Genomic DNA, 18,526 nt, shown 5'->3' with positions numbered 1-18,526 from the left:
TTCAAAATGATTGAATGTGACCTCCAAGTTGCCTGGGGTATTTCTCAAATAACCACTGTTTTTAATCCCCTCTTTATTTTCAAAGCTCAAGTTGCTTTTTCTAGCCTAAATTTTGCCCATGCACAACTGAGGCATTGTTTTGATAATGCACCAGAAAGGAACTGACACCTTATCTTTATAAAGCAGATTAGAACATTTGCCTAAACTTACATCTGTATAGGGTTTGGCTTTATTGGATGCCAATTTGAATCAAACATTTAAATGCAAAGACACAAGAGAGGAATTTAGAAATAAAATTAGACAACAGGGTTTAAGGAGAACTGCTCCCGGCCCCTCCCATTCCAACACAGGACAAGCCAGGCCAGCAGAAATCTCAGGTTAACTTACAGTAAACCATTACAGATGGGGGAAAAAAGAAAATGGTAAAAAAAGAGTTGTCGAATGTCAGACAGCATAATTTAAAACCTTCTTAGGGTGCAATCCTATGCATGTTTGGACAGTAAGAACTCTGTCCAAGAACTCCTACAATTCTCAACATTCCTCAGATAGTATGACTGGCTCGGGAACGCTGGGAGTTATAGGACTGTTTTCTGTCTATGCACACGATTGCCGCCTTAGTTGAGTTGCATGGCCAAAGTTGGCCTTAATATTTCATTTGAGATGCCAAAATATCTAAGGTAACACCCTCCAGAAATCCTGGAGTCACTAAATCTAGCAGCCCTTCCTTTTTATCTTTCCTGTCCTCATAGTTAGCTAGGCCCTAACATGGCCCATGCTGGCACTCTGTTCCTGTTGCTTTACCTGCCACCTTTCACACTGGGATTCCCCAGTCTCCTACTTTAACTTCTGAGAGTTCAAGTCAAGAATGTGCTTCTTGTCCTATCCATTCCTTTGCATGTCCACTGGCCTCAGTGCCTATATCTGCTAGAATGTCCCTTCTCTGGCTCCCTATAGTGTAGATAGACTCCCTACAGATCTCCAGTCTTCAGTCCTTACTGGCCATCTTCAACACATTAGGCAGTATGTTAACTTTGCAACGGCAAATATCTCCTTTTGTTACTTTTCTCTTTTTTACCAATGCAGCTGAAAAAGATGGCTCTGGACCTCAAAAGCTTCTGACATAATACATTTGTTAGTCTTTAAGTGTGTCACAAGGCTCTTTGTGGTTTTTATTACAGATGGTATATAGCATACGGAATAACCCCCGTTTAAATTAGGTTAAGATCTCTGCATCATGCAGCCAGAGGGATTTTAATGCATTTTTTAAACCCTGGGCTGTTTCGGCAGCAGAATTACAAAAGTAACGTTAAAAGAGGGTTGAAAACTGTATTTTGGTGGCTTTTGCTGCTGTAGAAGCAGAAGACACTATGACGCTGACGCACAGTGGTCATAGGAAATAAATTCCAAGGAATGAAGAAGCTGTCATTAAAGTCCTACAACTTCTCCAGCCCCAATATAGTATATCAGAACTTTGTGCTTATTCCTAAGGGGTTTGAGGGCATGACACTGTCTTATGGGCATTGATTCTTTGATCCGATCTCAGTTTCATATGCTGGTTAGTAAGCCAAGACTAAACCAGTTTTCTGGTTTAGGTGTAATGGGAAACTGTGATTTAAACCAGGAGTGGACAGAAGATAGATCAGGCCCTACTTATAGATCTTGCAGTGATCTGTAATAGATCAGCAAGAATTTCTGACTTCCAATGGTTTAACAAAAGTAAAAACAAAAAGGCTTCTCCCCCTTAAGTCAGTCAGCTAACATTAAGAAAGCTTGGGGGGGGGGGGACAACCAGGAGTCAATTTATGTATGAAAGGACCGTGTGATGAAATTGGATCCTGAAAACAAATTATTGGGCTGACCATGTGCTCAGAGGCACCCTTAATTCCAAGTGTACAGAAGCCTCCCTGTGCCACCATTCTGCATCTTGCTCTGGTTGGGGTATCTCGAGGTCCTAGTATAAAATAAAACAGATCCATCAGATCTCATGTCTGCACACTCCTGGTTTAAACTAACCAGGATAAAAGCACCAATGCTAGCATGTAAGGGGAGACTATATGGCCCCAACCCAAGCTCATGCCTTAATAAAATGATGGTTTATTAAGCTGAGTGTGTCATGTCTCAACCAGCCCTGTACAAAGGTGCCAAAGAAAATAATGCAGCTTGAAAGGAGATCTTTGGGGACACCATATTGCGGTGGTTCCGGTCCTTCCTCTCCGGCAGGTACCAGAGGGTAGCACTGGGAGAGGAGGTTTTGGACCCGTGGCCACTCACTTGTGGGGTGCCACAGGGTTCCATCCTCTCCCCGATGCTATTTAACATCTATGTGAAGCCGCTGGGGGCTATCATCAGGAGGTTTGGGGTGCAGTGTCATCAATATGCGGATGACACGCAGCTCTACCTCTCATTCAAATCTTCACCAAGGTTGGCCGTAGAATCCCTGTCCAAATGGCTGGAGACGGTGAGTGGCTGGATGGGGAGGAATAAGCTGAAGCTGAACCCTGACAAGACCGAGGTACTTTTGGTGGGAGACAAGAGGAGGCTAGGGGATGTTGACCTGGTGTTGAATGGGGTATGGCTACCCTTGAAAGACCAGGTCCGTAGCCTGGGGGTCATTTTGGACTCCCAGCTGTCCATGGAGGCTCAGATGTCAGCTGTGAGCCAGACAGCGCTGTATCAACTCCATCTGATACGGCGGCTGCGCCCCTTCCTTCCCGACCATCTGCTCCCATCGGTAGTACATGCCCTGGTCTCCTCTCGTTTAGACTACTGTAATGCGCTCTACGTAGGGTTACCCTTGAAGACGGTTCAGAAACTGCAGCTAGTACAGAACGCGGCGGCTCGCCTGATTAAAGGCAGCCGCCAGCGAGATCACATCACTCCAGTGTTGAAGGAGTTGCACTGGTTACCAGTTGTTTTCTGGGCCAAATTCAAGGTGTTGGTTTTGACCTTTAAAACCCTATATGGTTCCGGCCCAGCCTATCTTAAGGAGCGCCTCCAGCAGCACCAGACAGGCCACTTAACAAGATCAGCCTCGGATGGCCTTCTCTCTGTCCCATCAGCCAGGACAGCTAGACTGGTGGGGACGAGGGAGAGGGCCTTTTCTGTGGTGGCCCCCACTCTGTGGAACTCCCTCCCTAGGGAACTCCGTCGTGCCCCCTCTTTAATGAGCTTCCGTCATGCATTAAAAACGTGGTTGTTCAGGCAGGCATTTGGGGTGGGTTAGGGTATTTTAGAAAATGTTTTTATAGTAGAATTTTATTGTTTTAAACTGTTTTATTGTATGTTGTACATCGCCCAGAGTGGCTGGGTGACCAGCCAGATGGGCGATTAATAAATTTAATAATAAATAAATAATAAATAAATAAAAATCTTTGCCAATTATCAGGTACCACAGTATTTCTTTGTGAAATGTAATATGACCAAGAAATGTTACCTAGGGCAGCGATATAAAATCTAGACAATACGAACAAGATCTATGGCTAGTACTCTATTGTGCATATGGGCTCGCAGGACCCAGTGCTTGTGCAACGGGGCTTTGGGGCTTCTAAAAATAAGCCCAAACAAGCAGAAATGCTTGTATCGAACTGGGCAGGTCAGCAGAGCTCCCTTCTGACCAGTTCCAATCCAGAAACAAATATCTCTGCTTGTTTCCAGGGTTATTTTTAGAACTACCAAAGCTCTGTTGCACAAGTAGTGGGTCCCAGGAGTCCAACGTAACCAGCAGAGGTGGAGCAGCCCTGCTGCATACTGCTCTATGTATTATTATTATATTTTGAAGTTCTTCCTAGCACTTTTATTAAAAAGAAATGGGACATAATTTAACAAATAAAAGAATGGACATAGATCTTTACCAATGTTCAAGCAAGGTTGACCTGTGTCAATTTAAGAGATTATCTTATTACAATTATCTACCAATATGCCTAGCCCCTTATAAATTAACTAATATTTATCTTAATCTTCACAATATTTGCTGGAGATGTAAGTCACTCCACAGTGACAGCATGATTTTTGGGGGTAGGCCAATTATCTCCTGACCCTAAGGAAATATTACTAGTTTTTCTAAAGGAAGATGTTCAGATTGTTGATCTAGACTTTATAATGAGCTTAGTAATAGTAGCTAGAATCTGTATAGCAACTTATTGGCCACCAATCTTGAAATGCCAACAAAACAAAAACAACAACAAAAAAGGGACATTTCTTTAATAACCTAGCTGACTTATTTTTCAAGAAGTTATTTTAGGAATCAAAACTGATAGTTTGTTGAAAGATTCTCTTTATTTTTTGTTTTGGAACAATAATTTTAAAGATATTTTATAACCTTGGGTTGTATCCAACCCTGACCACCTGCCAGTAGAACAGAAATGCTGGTGGAATGGTTTCCCCCTCCCCACTGCAGCTCCCCCATGTGAATACCCAATCTGCTTCAGAGGGTTAGGGGACCCTCCGGGACAGATTTGGAAGGTGCGGGGGGGGGGGGCTGCAGGTGGGAGGACAGCAAGGGGACATCTGCTCACATGACATAATTTTCCCTTCCCCATCCCACAATATTTTAAGTTTTTTTTGCATTTTTATTTTGTGTTTTAAGATATAATTAAAAAAGAAATGCAACCCAGGGCAAACCATGAAGATGAAGAGGTAAAGCTATATAGATTGCAGTGGGTTTGGCTCCCATTAACTTCTATTTGACACAGCAGATGGGCTGCAGTCAGCAAGACTTTGGGGGAGGGACAAAAACTTAAGAAATGTTTCTGTGACAAGTACTGTTGGGAGAGACACCATAAATATAATCAGCTGGCTGGCTGGGAAATCAACATAACTGTTTGCTTTTTTGAACAAAATCTGAACAACTTAAGAAATGGGGCTTTCTTGGGGCCAGGTTATCGGAACGATCACCTCCCTCCATATATGCCTGCCTGGACTTTAAGATCATCCTCAGCAGCCCTTCTTCATGAGTCCCTGCCAAAGGAAGTGAGGCAGATGGTTATTAGGAGGAGGGCTTTTTCTGCTGTGGCACCCTGGCTGTGGAATGAGCTCCCTAGTGAGGTTTGCCTGGCACCTACACTGTATTCCTTTTGGCGCCAGGTGAAGCCCTTTTTATTTTCCCAGGCATTTTAGCATTTTAGCTTTCTAGACTTTTAGCTTTGCTGTTCTAAATCTGTATTTTAAATTCCTGCACTGCTGCTAGGTTTTATTGTGGTTGTATTGTTATATAGTGGTTGTAATGTTCTATATATTTTAAATTGTTTTATTGTGTGCCGTTTGGTTTTAATTTTTGTGAACCGCCCAGAGAGCTTCGGCTATTGGGTGGTATAGAAATGAAATGAAATGAAATGGATGAATGAATGAATGAATAAATAAATAAACAAGATATCTGAGGATATCTGGCACCTTGCTGACTCGAGAAAGTTATCCAATCACATTGGTATACCAGTGTAAGCACATATTACCTTACTTCATCTCTTACCTTCAATTTTATTCTCCGTTGGTTTGGAGGCATTTTCTTCTTTCTTCTGCTTTGCTGCTAGTAGTTCACGTTTCAATTGGCGCACTTCCTTCCGTAGCTCCTCACTGCAGAGAACAATGTTTAGATAAATCCAATTTCCTTAGAAAGCAAAGCCACTCAGAAGAAACAGAGAAAAAGTTAGGAGCCAGTAAACCTGTGACCAAACACAGCACACCGCAATTCGTTTGTGCCAGTTTGTGTCCAACAAACATTTTCTACTTAACTTTTTATATCTTGCTTAATTTCAATATTTTCTAGGCAGCTAACAAAAGAAAAATCTGTAACACAACATAATAAAATCTATAACACAACATATAACACAACATAATTAAATATAATAAAATACAAGCTAAAGCCAAGATCCTAATTGGATATCCTAATAAGAAGTTCTGAATCTGCATTAAGTGCCCTAAGGCTTTATAGCTTTTTTCTAAACAACTGAAGAACTGGGTTCAGATAGGTCTCAACTGGCAACTGTTCCGGTGGATTGAGGTCACCACAAGAATACCTTTCACATTGCGTTTCCAACCAACACATCCTCACACAGGAGGCATTTCACACATTGTTGTTGTTGTTGTTGAGTCGTTAAGTCGTGTCCGACTCTTCATGACCCCAGGGATCATAGCACGCCAGGCCTTCCTGTTGTCCGCTGTCTCCCGGAGTGTGCTCAAGTTCATATTTCACGTATTACTCAGAGGCAAACCTGAGGTTATCACCGAATGAACTCTCAGCGGAGAGATACAACCAATCACAGCTCCTTGATGGATGTCCTGGTATGGTAAACATCAGCCTTCTCCAGCCTGGTGCCCTCCAGAAGTTTTGGACTTCAATTAACATCAGCCCCAGCCAGCATGTCCAACGGTCAGGAATCCTAGAAGCTGGCATCCAAAACATCTGGATGGCACCAGATTGGAAAGGCTGGTATACATGCTTGTGAACATGTCTCTCACATGCATACTCAACAGTTTTAGGTGTATACTCGTGAGCCCTTCCCTCTTCCTCTCTCTAGCACGAAGTCCCACTTTCTTCCCTTGTTAACTTAAACCATAGTTTAGTGTTACATCTATATCAATGTTGAATATGGTTAATGTTAACCACATTCCCTCTTAACCTGTCATCTGTGACATAAATTGACTAGGTGAGTGGTGGCATCAGCCAGCCTAGAGTCTGATTCAGTCTTTGTCTTACTGAGGGCAACTCAAGACAAAAACTCCATTAGTATAATTTCCACTTCCAAGCCCAGAGTACATGAAGTACCACATGTCTCCATATGTCCCTGCCCGAGTATTAAGGTCAGCCGAAGTTGGGCTACTAAAGGTGTCACCGCATGCTGAGAGGAGGCAGGTGGCTACCAGGTGAAGGGCTGTCTCAGGGGTGATGCTCCAGTTGCAGAATTCCCTTCACAGGGTAGGGATGTCTGTTGCTGGGAAATCCAGTCCTTTTTTGGCTCGACAGAATTCCATGGCATGTACAACTTACTTTGCATCTGCAAGCTGAGCTGTGGGCTGTTCCCTGAACTCTAGGAACTTTTTGGTGCATTTTTTGGGAAGGTTCTGTCATTTGCATAAATTTCTGAGCACTTTGCACAAATTGCAGCTGAATTTGTGCTAATTATGTAAACTCAGCTGTAATTTGCAGAAATTCAGCTGTAATTCATAAATATTGCTCAGAAATGTATGCAAATTGCAAATCCTTTTTTTTTAGTGCAAAATTCCCAGAAAATGTGAGAACCAGTCCAACTCACTGTGGATTGAGTTGGGTGCTGGAGCAGAAACTGAAACAAAGTCTGGGAGGGTGGGGGATGAGCCTAGGAAAACTAATCAAACTCAACGCCCAAATAGATTTCTCTGTTTTCCCTACCCCAGAGTGGTTTGACTCGCCCTATCTTTACTTTCATTTAGATGCCAGGCAGTGTTTGTGTTTGTTTTTAATGTTGTTCATGTGAATTTTTATGGTATTCATGTACGTTTTAATTTGCTAACCACTCTCGGAATGCTGGTGAATTGAAGGGTAGGGTATCAAACCAAATAAAAAAAATGATGTAAACAGCACTTCATCACAAAGAAACAACCTGATTCTCTCTGCAGAGCTATAGCACTCCCTCACAGGACAAACTATAGAAGTGAAGAATTATATAGGTTAGGGGTAGGGAAAATTTTCCAGCCTGACGTCCAAATTCCAGTCTGGGAAAAATCTTGAGATAGCATCTGTGGGAGAGGAGGCAAAACCTGGGGAAGAAGTGGGGAAGAAGCAGGACCTGGTGTCACATGGGGAACTCCTGTTGACCATTTTTGGCCTAGAGGCCAGAGGTTCTCCATCCCAAGGGTTCCTCATTACGGTGGGGAAGCTATCCTGTCAACCTGAAATTATTCTGTTGGATAGTGCGGTGCAGTTGTAGCATTACTGCCTATTCTGTACCTTTGTATTATTATGGATAAATGAACAGCGTCATATTCCAGGGTTATCAGTCTGGCATTTTCCATAAGTAACCCATTCACAATTCACCACCACCCAGTTAAAGTTCATCACTCAAGAGCAACCAGCCAAGTCTGGAATAATAGACAAATTAAAGGGCGTTGTCAAGAGCTGTGGATGAAACTTGCACAGCACTTTCTTGGATGATGTCCGGCTGTAGCTATTTTCTCCAACCTTTCATAACACTAATGCAGCATCATGTAATAAAGAAGAACCAAAGTTACAAAATGAGACTTAGGCAAAATATCCTTATATCTTTTCTTCCAATTGAAACGGACTTAATTCTTATTTCTTGTAACACAGCAACTGGCCTACATTATCCTTATATGACATTTGTAGCATATTTTATTAAATAGTCAAGGAAATCAAGGAATAATTTGTTGGACATAAAAATAAAGTCACTGGGTTGTCTAGGCAAGAACTGCTGGATACCAATCTAAGGCTGAAATCCTATGCATACTTACTTGGGAATAAGCTCCACTGAACTCAATGGGATTTAATTATAAGTAAACATGCACAATTGCATGTACATGATGGCACTGCAAGTTTCGTTTTTGTGAGTGCGAAAAAGCATTCAGGATCTATCTACACAGACTTTAAAACAATCATTCCCTAACTTCAGGAAATCCCGGAAATTGTATTTCTGTGAGGAGGACTCAGTATCTCAGAGAATTTCAGCACTCCCAAAACTAAAAAGTCCTAAGATTGTTTCAGGGAAGCTATGATAGTTACCTAGTCATAAAATGTGTAGTGTAGATATACCTTTAGTAAGTACTTTAGTCTAAAACATATTGAAAAGAGCATTGCCCCAGTGCATTCAGGTTGGGCATGATCCAGCCAAAGTTAAGCACTTTTACATCCCCTTGAATTCAACAAGACAGCTAAGTATCTGCTTAAAACCACCCCACTGAAAAATCATCAGAAATAGAAAGTTCTCAGCTTTGGCTGGATTGTGCCCATGGTGCTCTTACCTTTTTGGGAGCCTCTCCAAAATTTGTCACACAGTAAACTGATGTTGTTTTGAAGTAAAAATGCGATACTACTTGACAAATTCAGTGCTGCTGGCATACTCACCCTATACTTGGGGCATCTGACAAAAATAATCTAAATGTGAGGGTAAAACTACTTCAGCAACTTAACAGGTTGCACAATACTGACTAAGAGAGAAACTTTACATCATGCAGGAGATCTATGATTGGCTCTTCCAATATTTTCTTTTAATGACATGTATCTGCGGGGCTGTTTGCTAATTTCGTCAGAGCAGTGGTGCTGGAGGACAGGCATTTTAGCCACTGCCCTATTCCCCCATCAAGATCCCCACCCCCCGCCTGCTGAATTTTTTCTCCAGGGAGGGGGGCTGTTAAAAAAAAATCGATGTGGTTGGGGGAAGATGCGCCCAGGGGCTGGGGTAGAGACACCATGGGGGTGGGAGATGTGGCAAACGGGGGTAGCTGGAGGCAGCAGAGGGGCATGTGTGCTCTCAGGTGGTGGAAGAGTTTGTGCTGGCTCTGATCCTAAAGCGATCTGAAGCAGGCTTAATCTAGACTACTGTATCCTTCAGACAAACTAATATTCTTTTCAGGTTGAGTGTAAGAGGGAGTCACACACCTCAGCACAGCTTGGACTTTTTCCTCTCTTTTTGGGCCTTGTAGGCATCGGCACATCCAGACATGCAAGATAAAAGCCCTCACATTCCTCAGTAAACTGACCACATGAAAATCTACTTAGAATCATTGTGGAGAATGGTAGTATTTCTCACTTGCTTTGGAGTTCTAAATTTCCCTCAGTAATTGGTGGCACTGAAATATTCCTTTTTCTAAAAAAAACACTGTAATGTCTGAAAATTTTATATAATGATAGCCATAAGAGTTTAGCAAAACATGTAATCAGATCCTGTCTGGTTACAACATAGGACACATGGTTCATTGAATGGAAAAACAAAGTGTCTCCTGTAAGAAAACAACAGTTCCCTCCCTCATGACTTGAATATTCTATTGTCCCCATCCCCAATCACTGGACATACAAACCACAGGCTGTAAGAGGCCTGGAAATGTTTACCAATACCCAAGGCCCCAATCCAACCTGAGCTCATCTAATTTACAGCTAAGGTTCTGAGCAATGGTGACAACTGCCCACTGGAGATGCTGGCGTGGAGGGCAAGGTCACCAGAGATGGAGCAGTTTTCTGAATCCCCAGAAACCCATACCAAAGAAACGGGGGAACTGAGGGACATGAACTTTAAGATCATGAGTGCAAAGTGGGGACGGGGGATCTACACAAAAGCACTCCTTCGCATCCACATACTCCTGTTCCAGCAGCAACTACCACTGCACAATCAAGTGACTTTAAGATCATGAGCGCAAAACAGTGGTGGGCAATCCACACAGTCACAGATGATGTTGGTGATGATGATGATGATCATCATGATCATCATCCCTTCCAAGGGGACAAGTGTTCCAAGGGGACAGTGAGAGAAAATGCCTTCAATGCTGACTGTGAAGGGGATGAGGGAACACTAACAACAAAAACAACAATTATAATATGCATTTGGAAAAGCAGCAACAATTTCTGAGAGCATTCAAAATCCATCCATTTCCATATCCAACACAAAGCATCCCCCAAGCCACCCTCTGTATGCTTACTCAGAAGCAGCGGTGAGAAGAAGCACTGTACAAAAATCCAGCTTCTGCATATCTACTCAGAAATAAGAAGGACTGGATTATTCAGGAGAAAGCATAGGATGCACGTTCTGACAGTTCTCACCACAATCCACATCTTTGCATGTCATGATGATGATACATTTTGGAACCAAGCAGTAACCATTGCAAAATTCACACGCACACCCATTCACAGACAGACAGCAGTATATATGCATACACCCATTCACACAGATTCAGGCACTCTCACTTTCACCCACACAGATACCCCATTCGCATTCAGGCATTCTCTGTCTCTGTCTCAACCCCCCCCCCCCCATCTCAGCTGGCTTTTCTCATCTCTTATACCTGCAATGCAGGAAAGGCAAAAGTGAGAGGCAGTCTCTCAGAAGCACCATCTCAAGGTGCTCCAGGTACCCTAAGAAGGTGGCTCCCAACAGAGCTGGCTTCTTTTGTCCCTTGTCTTCCCCACAATGCGGGAAAGGAAAGGGCGAGAGAAAACCTTTAGAAAGTGCTGCTGCAGACTGAGATATTTCCTGTTTGTCTGCCCCCAGTATAAACCCACCCCATCTCTTATCTCCTCTTTGCCCTGCCCTCCCTCAACAAGGGCTGAAAGATCTAACACCTCCATGAGAAAGTACATTGCCATATAGTTATAATCAAGTCTGAATGACGAAGCTGGAGGCCAAGGGCAAAGTCCGTCGCCCATACTGACTGGTTTGCACAAGTGCCACGTATTTTTTTGTTTAACAAACGTTGTCACACTACTGGTTATGGGTGTCCTACAATGACATCCATTTCCAGTGTAAAAATCTGTCCCCATCATGACCACATATGGAACCAAAGGTTACCATATATGGGAGAGAGGCATAGTGGCCCTGGATGCACTGCCTACTGACTAAGTCTGCTTGGGAGGGATCATTCTGAGCATGCACATCAGCACACATGTGATTGCTCAGAATGAAGCTAAGAACAGGATGGCCCAGACTCAGGGACAGGACAGGTTGAGTCTCAGTTGGACTACAGATTCTGAGCACTTGCTAGTAGGTGACTTGCCTGGGGGGAATGGAAGAGGCTGGAAATTCACTCTTCCCTATCCAAAATAAGAAATTGCCCCTTGTTCTGAGCAAGGGTGGGCAGAAAGTAGACACTGGCCAATTTTCAGTGGACCATCTAGTACCTCCCAGTTGCTGGGATTCACGCAAAGAATGTTAGACAGACCACAGTCTGATCCAGCAAGGCACTGATGTTTTCAAGCAAGACTGTACACCCAAGATCATTTATGGGGAAGGGCTGTGGCTTAGTGGCAGAGCACCTGCCTTGCAGGCAGAAGGTCCCAGGTTCAAGCCCTGGGATCTCCAGGTAGGGCTGGAAAAATTCCTGCCTGAACCCCTGGAGGGATGCTGCCAGTCAACAGTACTGGGCTAGATGGATCAACGTTCTCAGTATAAGGCAGCTCCCCATGTTCCTAACACAGTCAATTATGCCATAAGATATGAATCCTGTAATTAAATTATTCTTTAACTGTAGATTTAAAATACATTGGAAGGTTGTAGCAGCAGTGTTAAGGATAGCTGGAGCTCTTTCAGATGCTTTGGCTCCAAAGAAGTTATAAGTATATTATGTCATGTTGGCCAAGATGGGGAATTAAATTCCGGAGTCATACCCACCAAAAAGAGGGCAATCAGACTCAATTTCAATGTAGTTTTAGACCCCTGCCCCCATCCTGAAATTGTTAGTTCTTCTCTTTAGTGCTTCATCACTTTAGCCATACCTAACATGGCTGACGACTTCCTCCTTGGCCTGCCACATGATTTTTTCCTTTACTTTTTAATGCATCCTGGGACAAACACAAAACACCTCCTTTTGCCTTTTTTCTGTATAGCAATTAACCAAGATTTCTTCCTCCTTCTTTTTTCTATTATTAAATGCAGGGCCAGGCCAAACTTGTTCAGCTTTCCTGATCCTACCACCCAAGGAAACTCTGTTGCATCATGAAAATAGGGCCAGGTAATCTGATTGCATCAGGGGATAAAATACCAATTTCTCCCTTAATACAATAAGGGCACAATCCTATCTGGATGCCCATCAGCCTCCGAATTTGGAGACTGATGGGCATCCTATGCAGAGTGGGAGGAGCGCGGAGGTGATCGCCGCCTTCATGTTTCTCCCACTCCACATTTTTGCTAGATGGAAGCTTTTGCTTGTCTAGCTAGGGCTTCGCGGAGGGGGAGGGAAGGAGGCTGGGGAAGGCTGGGGATAGCTTGTATCCCTGCTTCCCCAGTCCTTTCCCCTCCTTGCCCACAGAAACACCCCCTTTTTGTCATCTCTGAGGTTGCTTTTGCAAGCTTTGAGAGGTAGCCAGTGAGATTTCCTCTGTGCTGGCTATGAGGGGGAAGAGAGGGTAGCCCAGACTCCTGGGTCTGAGGCTGTCTCTGACCTCAGATCCAGGAATCCAAACTATAAGATGGCCCCCCAGACACTGTTGAGGATTGCACTCTAACTTGCTTAATTAAAAAAACAAGAACAAAGTTAGCTGTCCCCGTCCATGAGAAAAAAATCCAAAATTCACAGCTGAGCAATACTTTTATGAGGACCAACCAAAATTCCACAGAATCATGCAATCTTTCAAGATCCCCCAAACTCTTCGTCAAGTAAAAAAGCAGGGGATAGGGGGATGAAACAAAGTCCAAAAATTGGCCAGGTGTTATGACCATGAGGTCTGCAGTTAGCTAGAGCCAGTCTTAAAATGGAGACATGCAGTCTGAATGAAATAGCCAGTGCTAGGTGTTGCAGGTATCAAATTACACCTAGCATTGCATTTTCAGAAGTACTAACAATGGCTGATCTCCATTTGTGAAAACACAAAGACTGGCTATAACTCTGATTTGCCTCCTGCCTTGGACAAAACACACAGGTTCCTGAGGCAGCATTGAGCATAGATAGATAAACCACAGATGCTCAGTTTCCATAAGACGCAAAAGAAATGCAACATCAAGTTGTTCTTTACACCTCCTAAAACTGTGTGGAAAAGTAATAATCTTACTGGTATTTTGAAAATGAATGCCTTATGCATGTTTCAGAAGCAATAGCTGTGATGACGGTTAACAGCAAAGAACCAGGGAGCAAAATGCTTCAGTGTCTCAACATATACTTCACTGATCCATGTGCATGGATGTATAAAAGCATCAGGATTTAGAGACTGAGATAGGTGCACTAGAATTTAAACATGGTCACTTCTCAGAGGATGCCACATATTATCTGGGTGCAATATGACTTTTCTCTCTTTAATGACTGCAGACAAGTCACAATGTAGAATCTCTCTCATCCTCAGAAAGACATACTTCAAGCAACACTCAGACCACTGGAACCAGTCACTTTCCTTGTTACTCTGCACTAAGTAACCCAATTACTGTGAATGAAGTACGGAAAAAAGCTTTTGAACAGTATGTACTTAAAACAAGTTATCAAAGTGGCCAAAAATAGGGACTGTCAAGGGCTCCTTGGAGGCCTCTCTCAGTCTAATCCAGTAGCCAAGTCCAGACACAGACAAAGGGATTCCTTTCAAAGCTTTATTCTTCTTTTACAACTTAACAACTATACCGTTTGCAACTAGATCTGAGCAGCACAGTACCTATGCCCTAAGTTGGAACAGTTGGTCCCCATTTGAAAGGGAATTACTGGCAGACCCCTGAACTTAAGGACTAGGGAGAGTTCCTACCATTTTCCCTTGGATCCTCTGGGCGCAGTCGTTGTTTGCGCGCCAACCGGGCACTACGCCTCCTTTCCGCGCCCTCTATCTGGCACCGCTCTCTGCGTCGGCGTCGCGCATCCACCAAGTCTGCTGTCTGCGCTCGGTCACTCCCTGGACTGCTTTCTAAGCTAGGAATGCTGGTGGGAGGAATCTCCGTCAGCTGTTGGCCCTGGGAAAGAGGAGCACGCTCCTCTCCCAGGAGCGACTGCTCTTCCTCAGAATCAGAACTACTCTGGGACTCCATGGGCTCAGTGTCCACCCTGACATCATCCCTGCTCCCATGAGGCCACCCCTCGTGCTCCTCCCCTGGGGCCCCAGGTTTGTGGGGGTACAGCTGGTGGAAGCGCCTCAGCAGCAACGGAGCATGCACATTTTCCGCGGGTTCCCAGGATCGCTCATCAGGCCCGTACCCCTTCCAGTCCACCAGATATTGCAAGCGGCCACGAGAAAGGCGGGAGTCCAGAATCTCCGCGACCTCAAACTCCTCCTCCTCCTCCACCAGCACTGGCGGCGGGGGGGAGCCGACCGAGTGATGAGGGTCGCCAGAAACCAGGGGGGACAGCAAGGACCGATGAAAAACGGGATGGATCTTCATGGAGGGGGGAAGAGCCAGGCGAAAAGGAACAGGGTTAATCTGGGCCGTAATCTGGAAAGGCCCCGTGCGGCAAGGCGCGAGCTTCCTTGCGGGTGAGTGAGAGGGGAGGTATTGGGTGGACAACCAAACCCAGTCCCCCGGTTGCAGAGACGGCCCCGGCTGGTGCTGCCGGTCTGCAGAGGCCTTGTAGGCTGTCTTGGCTTGCTCGAGGGAGTCCCGTAAGAGGTGGTGTACCGCTCGCAACTCCTCTAAAAAGTCCTGGGCCGCTGGCACCGAAGAGGGAGCTAGGGTGGATGGGAAGGCCTTGGGGTGGTAACCAAAATTGGCAAAAAATGGAGTTTGGCGGGTGGAAGCATGGCAGGCATTGTTATAAGCAAATTCTGTGAGAGGCAGCAAGGAAAACCAGTCATCCTGCTGGTAATTTACATAACAGCGCAGATATTGCTCCAGCGTCGCATTGGTGCGCTCGGTCTGACCGTCCGTCTGTGGATGGTGGGTGGAGGAAAGACGGAGCGTCACATGGAGCAACGCCAGTAGCTCCCTCCAGAAATGGGCAGTGAATTGGGCCCCCCTATTGGAAACGAGACCCTCGGGCCATCCGTGGAGGTGGAAAACCTGCGCCACGAACAGCTCTGCCGTCTCCCTGGCTGTGGGTAACCCAGAGCAGGGGATGAAATGGGCCATCTTAGAAAACAAATCCACCACCACCAGAATAGTGGTCTTACCGTGTGAGCGAGGCAAGTCAGTGATGAAGTCAAGGGAGAGCAGTTTTCAAGATCCTGAGGGGTAGGCAGGGGGTGAAGCAAGCCTGTGGGCTTGCCTGAGGGGGCCTTCGCCCGCTGGCAGGTAGGGCAGGAGGCAACATAGGACTTGACGTCCTGACACACATGAGGCCACCAAAAATCCCTCGTCACTCCATGCAAGGTCTTGGTGACGCCAAAATGCCCAGCTGTGGGGGAGTCGTGGCACTGATGGAGGACCTTCTCGCGGAGGGGTCTAGAAGGCACATAGACCCGGCCGGAATGGTAAAGCAGGCCACCTCGCAAAGAGAAGGGGGTAGAGTGGGGGGGCAGAGGCTAGCCCCAATTCCTCCACGTTTGTGCGAACAAAAGCATCCTGAGCCTGTGCAAAGAGAAGTAGCTCCTCCCAAGAATGAGGCACTGCAGCTGCCGCCAGGCCTTGAGGGGGAAGAATCAGAGGGGGGGGGAAGTTTCCTCACTCCCTGGCTGGAGGTCAGGCTTACGAGAAAAAGCATCCGCTTGTAGGTTGTCTGAGACCTTCACATGGCAAATCTTAAGGTGGAACCGAGAAAAAAAAAGCGACCACCTAATCTGCTGCTGGTTTAAGGCACGGGCTGTCTGAAGATGTTCGAGGTTGCGATGGTCGGTTCTAACTTCGACTGGGTGCTGTGCCCCATCCAGGAGATGACGCCAGGTCTCCAAAGTGGACTTGATGGCCAACAGTTCCTTCTCCCAGATGGTATAATTCCTCTCAGACATGGTCAGTTTCCTGGAGTGGTAGGCGCAGGGTTGCAGCCCGCCGCCCTCCCAATCTGGCTGAAAGAGCACCGCCCCCACCGCGAAGTCAGAGGCATCAGTTTGCACTACAAAAGGCTTCCTTGGGTCGGGATGTAACAGGATCGGCTCAGAACTGAAAAGCCTCTTAAGTTCCTCGAAAGCCTGTTGGGCAGATGCCGTCCAATGAAAAGGAGATTTCTTGCCCTTAAGGAGGTTCGTGAGAGGAGAAGTGAGCTGAGCAAAACTGGGCAGGAACTTTCTGTAAAAATTAGCAAAACCCAGAAAACGTTGCAAGTCCTTCTTGGTGGATGGAGCCTTCCAGGAAAGGACAGCCTGGACCTTTGCAGGATCCATCCTGATACCGTCAGGCGAAATAATGTAGCCAAGAAAGTCCAAAGAGGTTAGGTCAAACGCACATTTCTCCAGCTTGGCATAAAGATGGTTCTCATGGAGGCGGTGGAGTACGGCAGAGACATGGTGCTGATGGGCATCGGAGTCCTCAGAAAATATAAGTAAATCATCGAGATAAACAATGAGGAAAGTGTCTAAATAGTCTCTGAAGATGGCATTCATAAAACGCGAAAAAGTGGGAGGGGCGCAGGCGAGCCCAAAAGGCATTACTAGGTATTCATACACTCCGTACCGGGTCCCGAAACAGGTCTTCCACTCATCCCCCTCCCGGATACGAATGAGATTATATGCGTTACGCAGGTCCAACTTTGTGAAAATCTTGGCTCGCCCCAAGCGCTCCAGCATCTCAGGTATGAGGGGGAGGGGGTACTTGTCAGGGATGGAAACAGAATTTAGATTTCTGAAATCATGCACCAGGCGGAGCTCTCCAGATCTCTTGGCCACAAAGAAGGTAGGAGTACAGGCGGTACAACTCATCCAAAATCTCGCCGTTCAAACCATCCAAAAACTGAGCCACTAGCGCGGCATCATTCCACTGTAAATCCTGCATCAGCGAGCGAAAGGTTGTCGCGTAGCTGGAAACTGAGTCCTTGCCCTGCCGGAGGCGGCGAATCTCCCAAGAAGCTGTCTGCGTGCGCAGGGGGTCACCGAAAAAATGTGCCATGGCTGTCATGAAACCTTGATAGTCCCCGAGCAGGGGGTCATTAGCGAGCAGGAGCCCTGAAGCCCATTTAGCTGCCATGCCTGACAGTAGGTTAATGAGGAAACCCACATGAACCTGTTCCGTCTGGAAATCCTCAGGCCTAAGATGCATGTACAGCTCTGATTGGGCCCTGAAAATCTGAAAAAGTCCTTTCTCACCAGAAAATTTCTCTGGCAACGCCACCAGGCACTTGCGGCGTGGGGGAATCGGAGGTGGGGGGGGTTGAACCACAGCCTGTAGATTTTGCACGGCCGCCGTCAGTTGAGCCATCTGATCACAGAGCAACTGGTTCTCTTACGCCAGAGCTTGCACCGCTGGGTCCCCGGCACCCTCCATAAGGCAATCGGAGAGAGAGAGAGAGAGAGAGAGAGAGAGAGAGAGAGAGGAGAGAAATAAAAAAAAAGAGGAATGGGGACCAAGCTGTCAAGGGCTCCTTGGAGGCCTCTCTCAGTCTAATCCAGTAGCCAAGTCCAGACACAGACAAAGGAATTCCTTTCAAAGCTTTATTCTTCTTTTACAACTTAACAACTATACCGTTTGCAACTAGATCTGAGCAGCACAGTACCTTTGCCCTAAGTTGGAACAGTTGGTCCCCGTTTGAAAGGGAATTACTGGCAGACCCCTGAACCTAAGGACTAGGGAGAGTCCCTCCCCTTTTCCCTTGGATCCTCTGGGCGCAGCCGTTGTTTGCGCGCCAACCGGGCACTACGCCTCCTTTCCGCGCCCTCCATCTGGTGCCGCTCTCTGCGTCTGCGTCGCGCATCCATCAAGTCTGCTATCTGTGCTCGGTCACTCCCTGGACTGCTTTCTAAGCTAGGAATGCTGGTGGGAGGAATCTCCGTCAGCTGTTGGTCCTGGGAAAGAGGAGCGCGCTCCTCTCCCAGGAGCGACTGCTCTTCCTCAGAATCAGA

General features: G+C 45.9%; 1 protein-coding gene across 2 annotated transcripts in view; it reads right to left on the bottom strand.

Annotated features, from left to right (window-relative positions):
* Positions 1-18,526, bottom strand: part of CWC27 (CWC27 spliceosome associated cyclophilin) — a 162,329-nt gene that overhangs the window by 55,635 nt on the left and 88,168 nt on the right. For both annotated transcript variants that reach the window (XM_084833319.1, XM_084833321.1), the window contains exon 11: positions 5,465-5,568. In XM_084833319.1, coding sequence (XP_084689445.1) covers positions 5,465-5,568 — 104 coding nt within the window. The remainder of the gene's footprint in view (positions 1-5,464; positions 5,569-18,526) is intronic.

This window comes from Heloderma suspectum, chromosome 2 (genome assembly GCF_057233095.1).
Source record: "Heloderma suspectum isolate Gila_16-S chromosome 2, 16-S_ref, whole genome shotgun sequence".
Taxonomy (NCBI): domain Eukaryota; kingdom Metazoa; phylum Chordata; class Lepidosauria; order Squamata; family Helodermatidae; genus Heloderma; species Heloderma suspectum.
The sequence above is the reverse complement of the archived record's forward strand: the minus strand, read 5'-3'. Positions and strand labels throughout refer to the sequence as shown.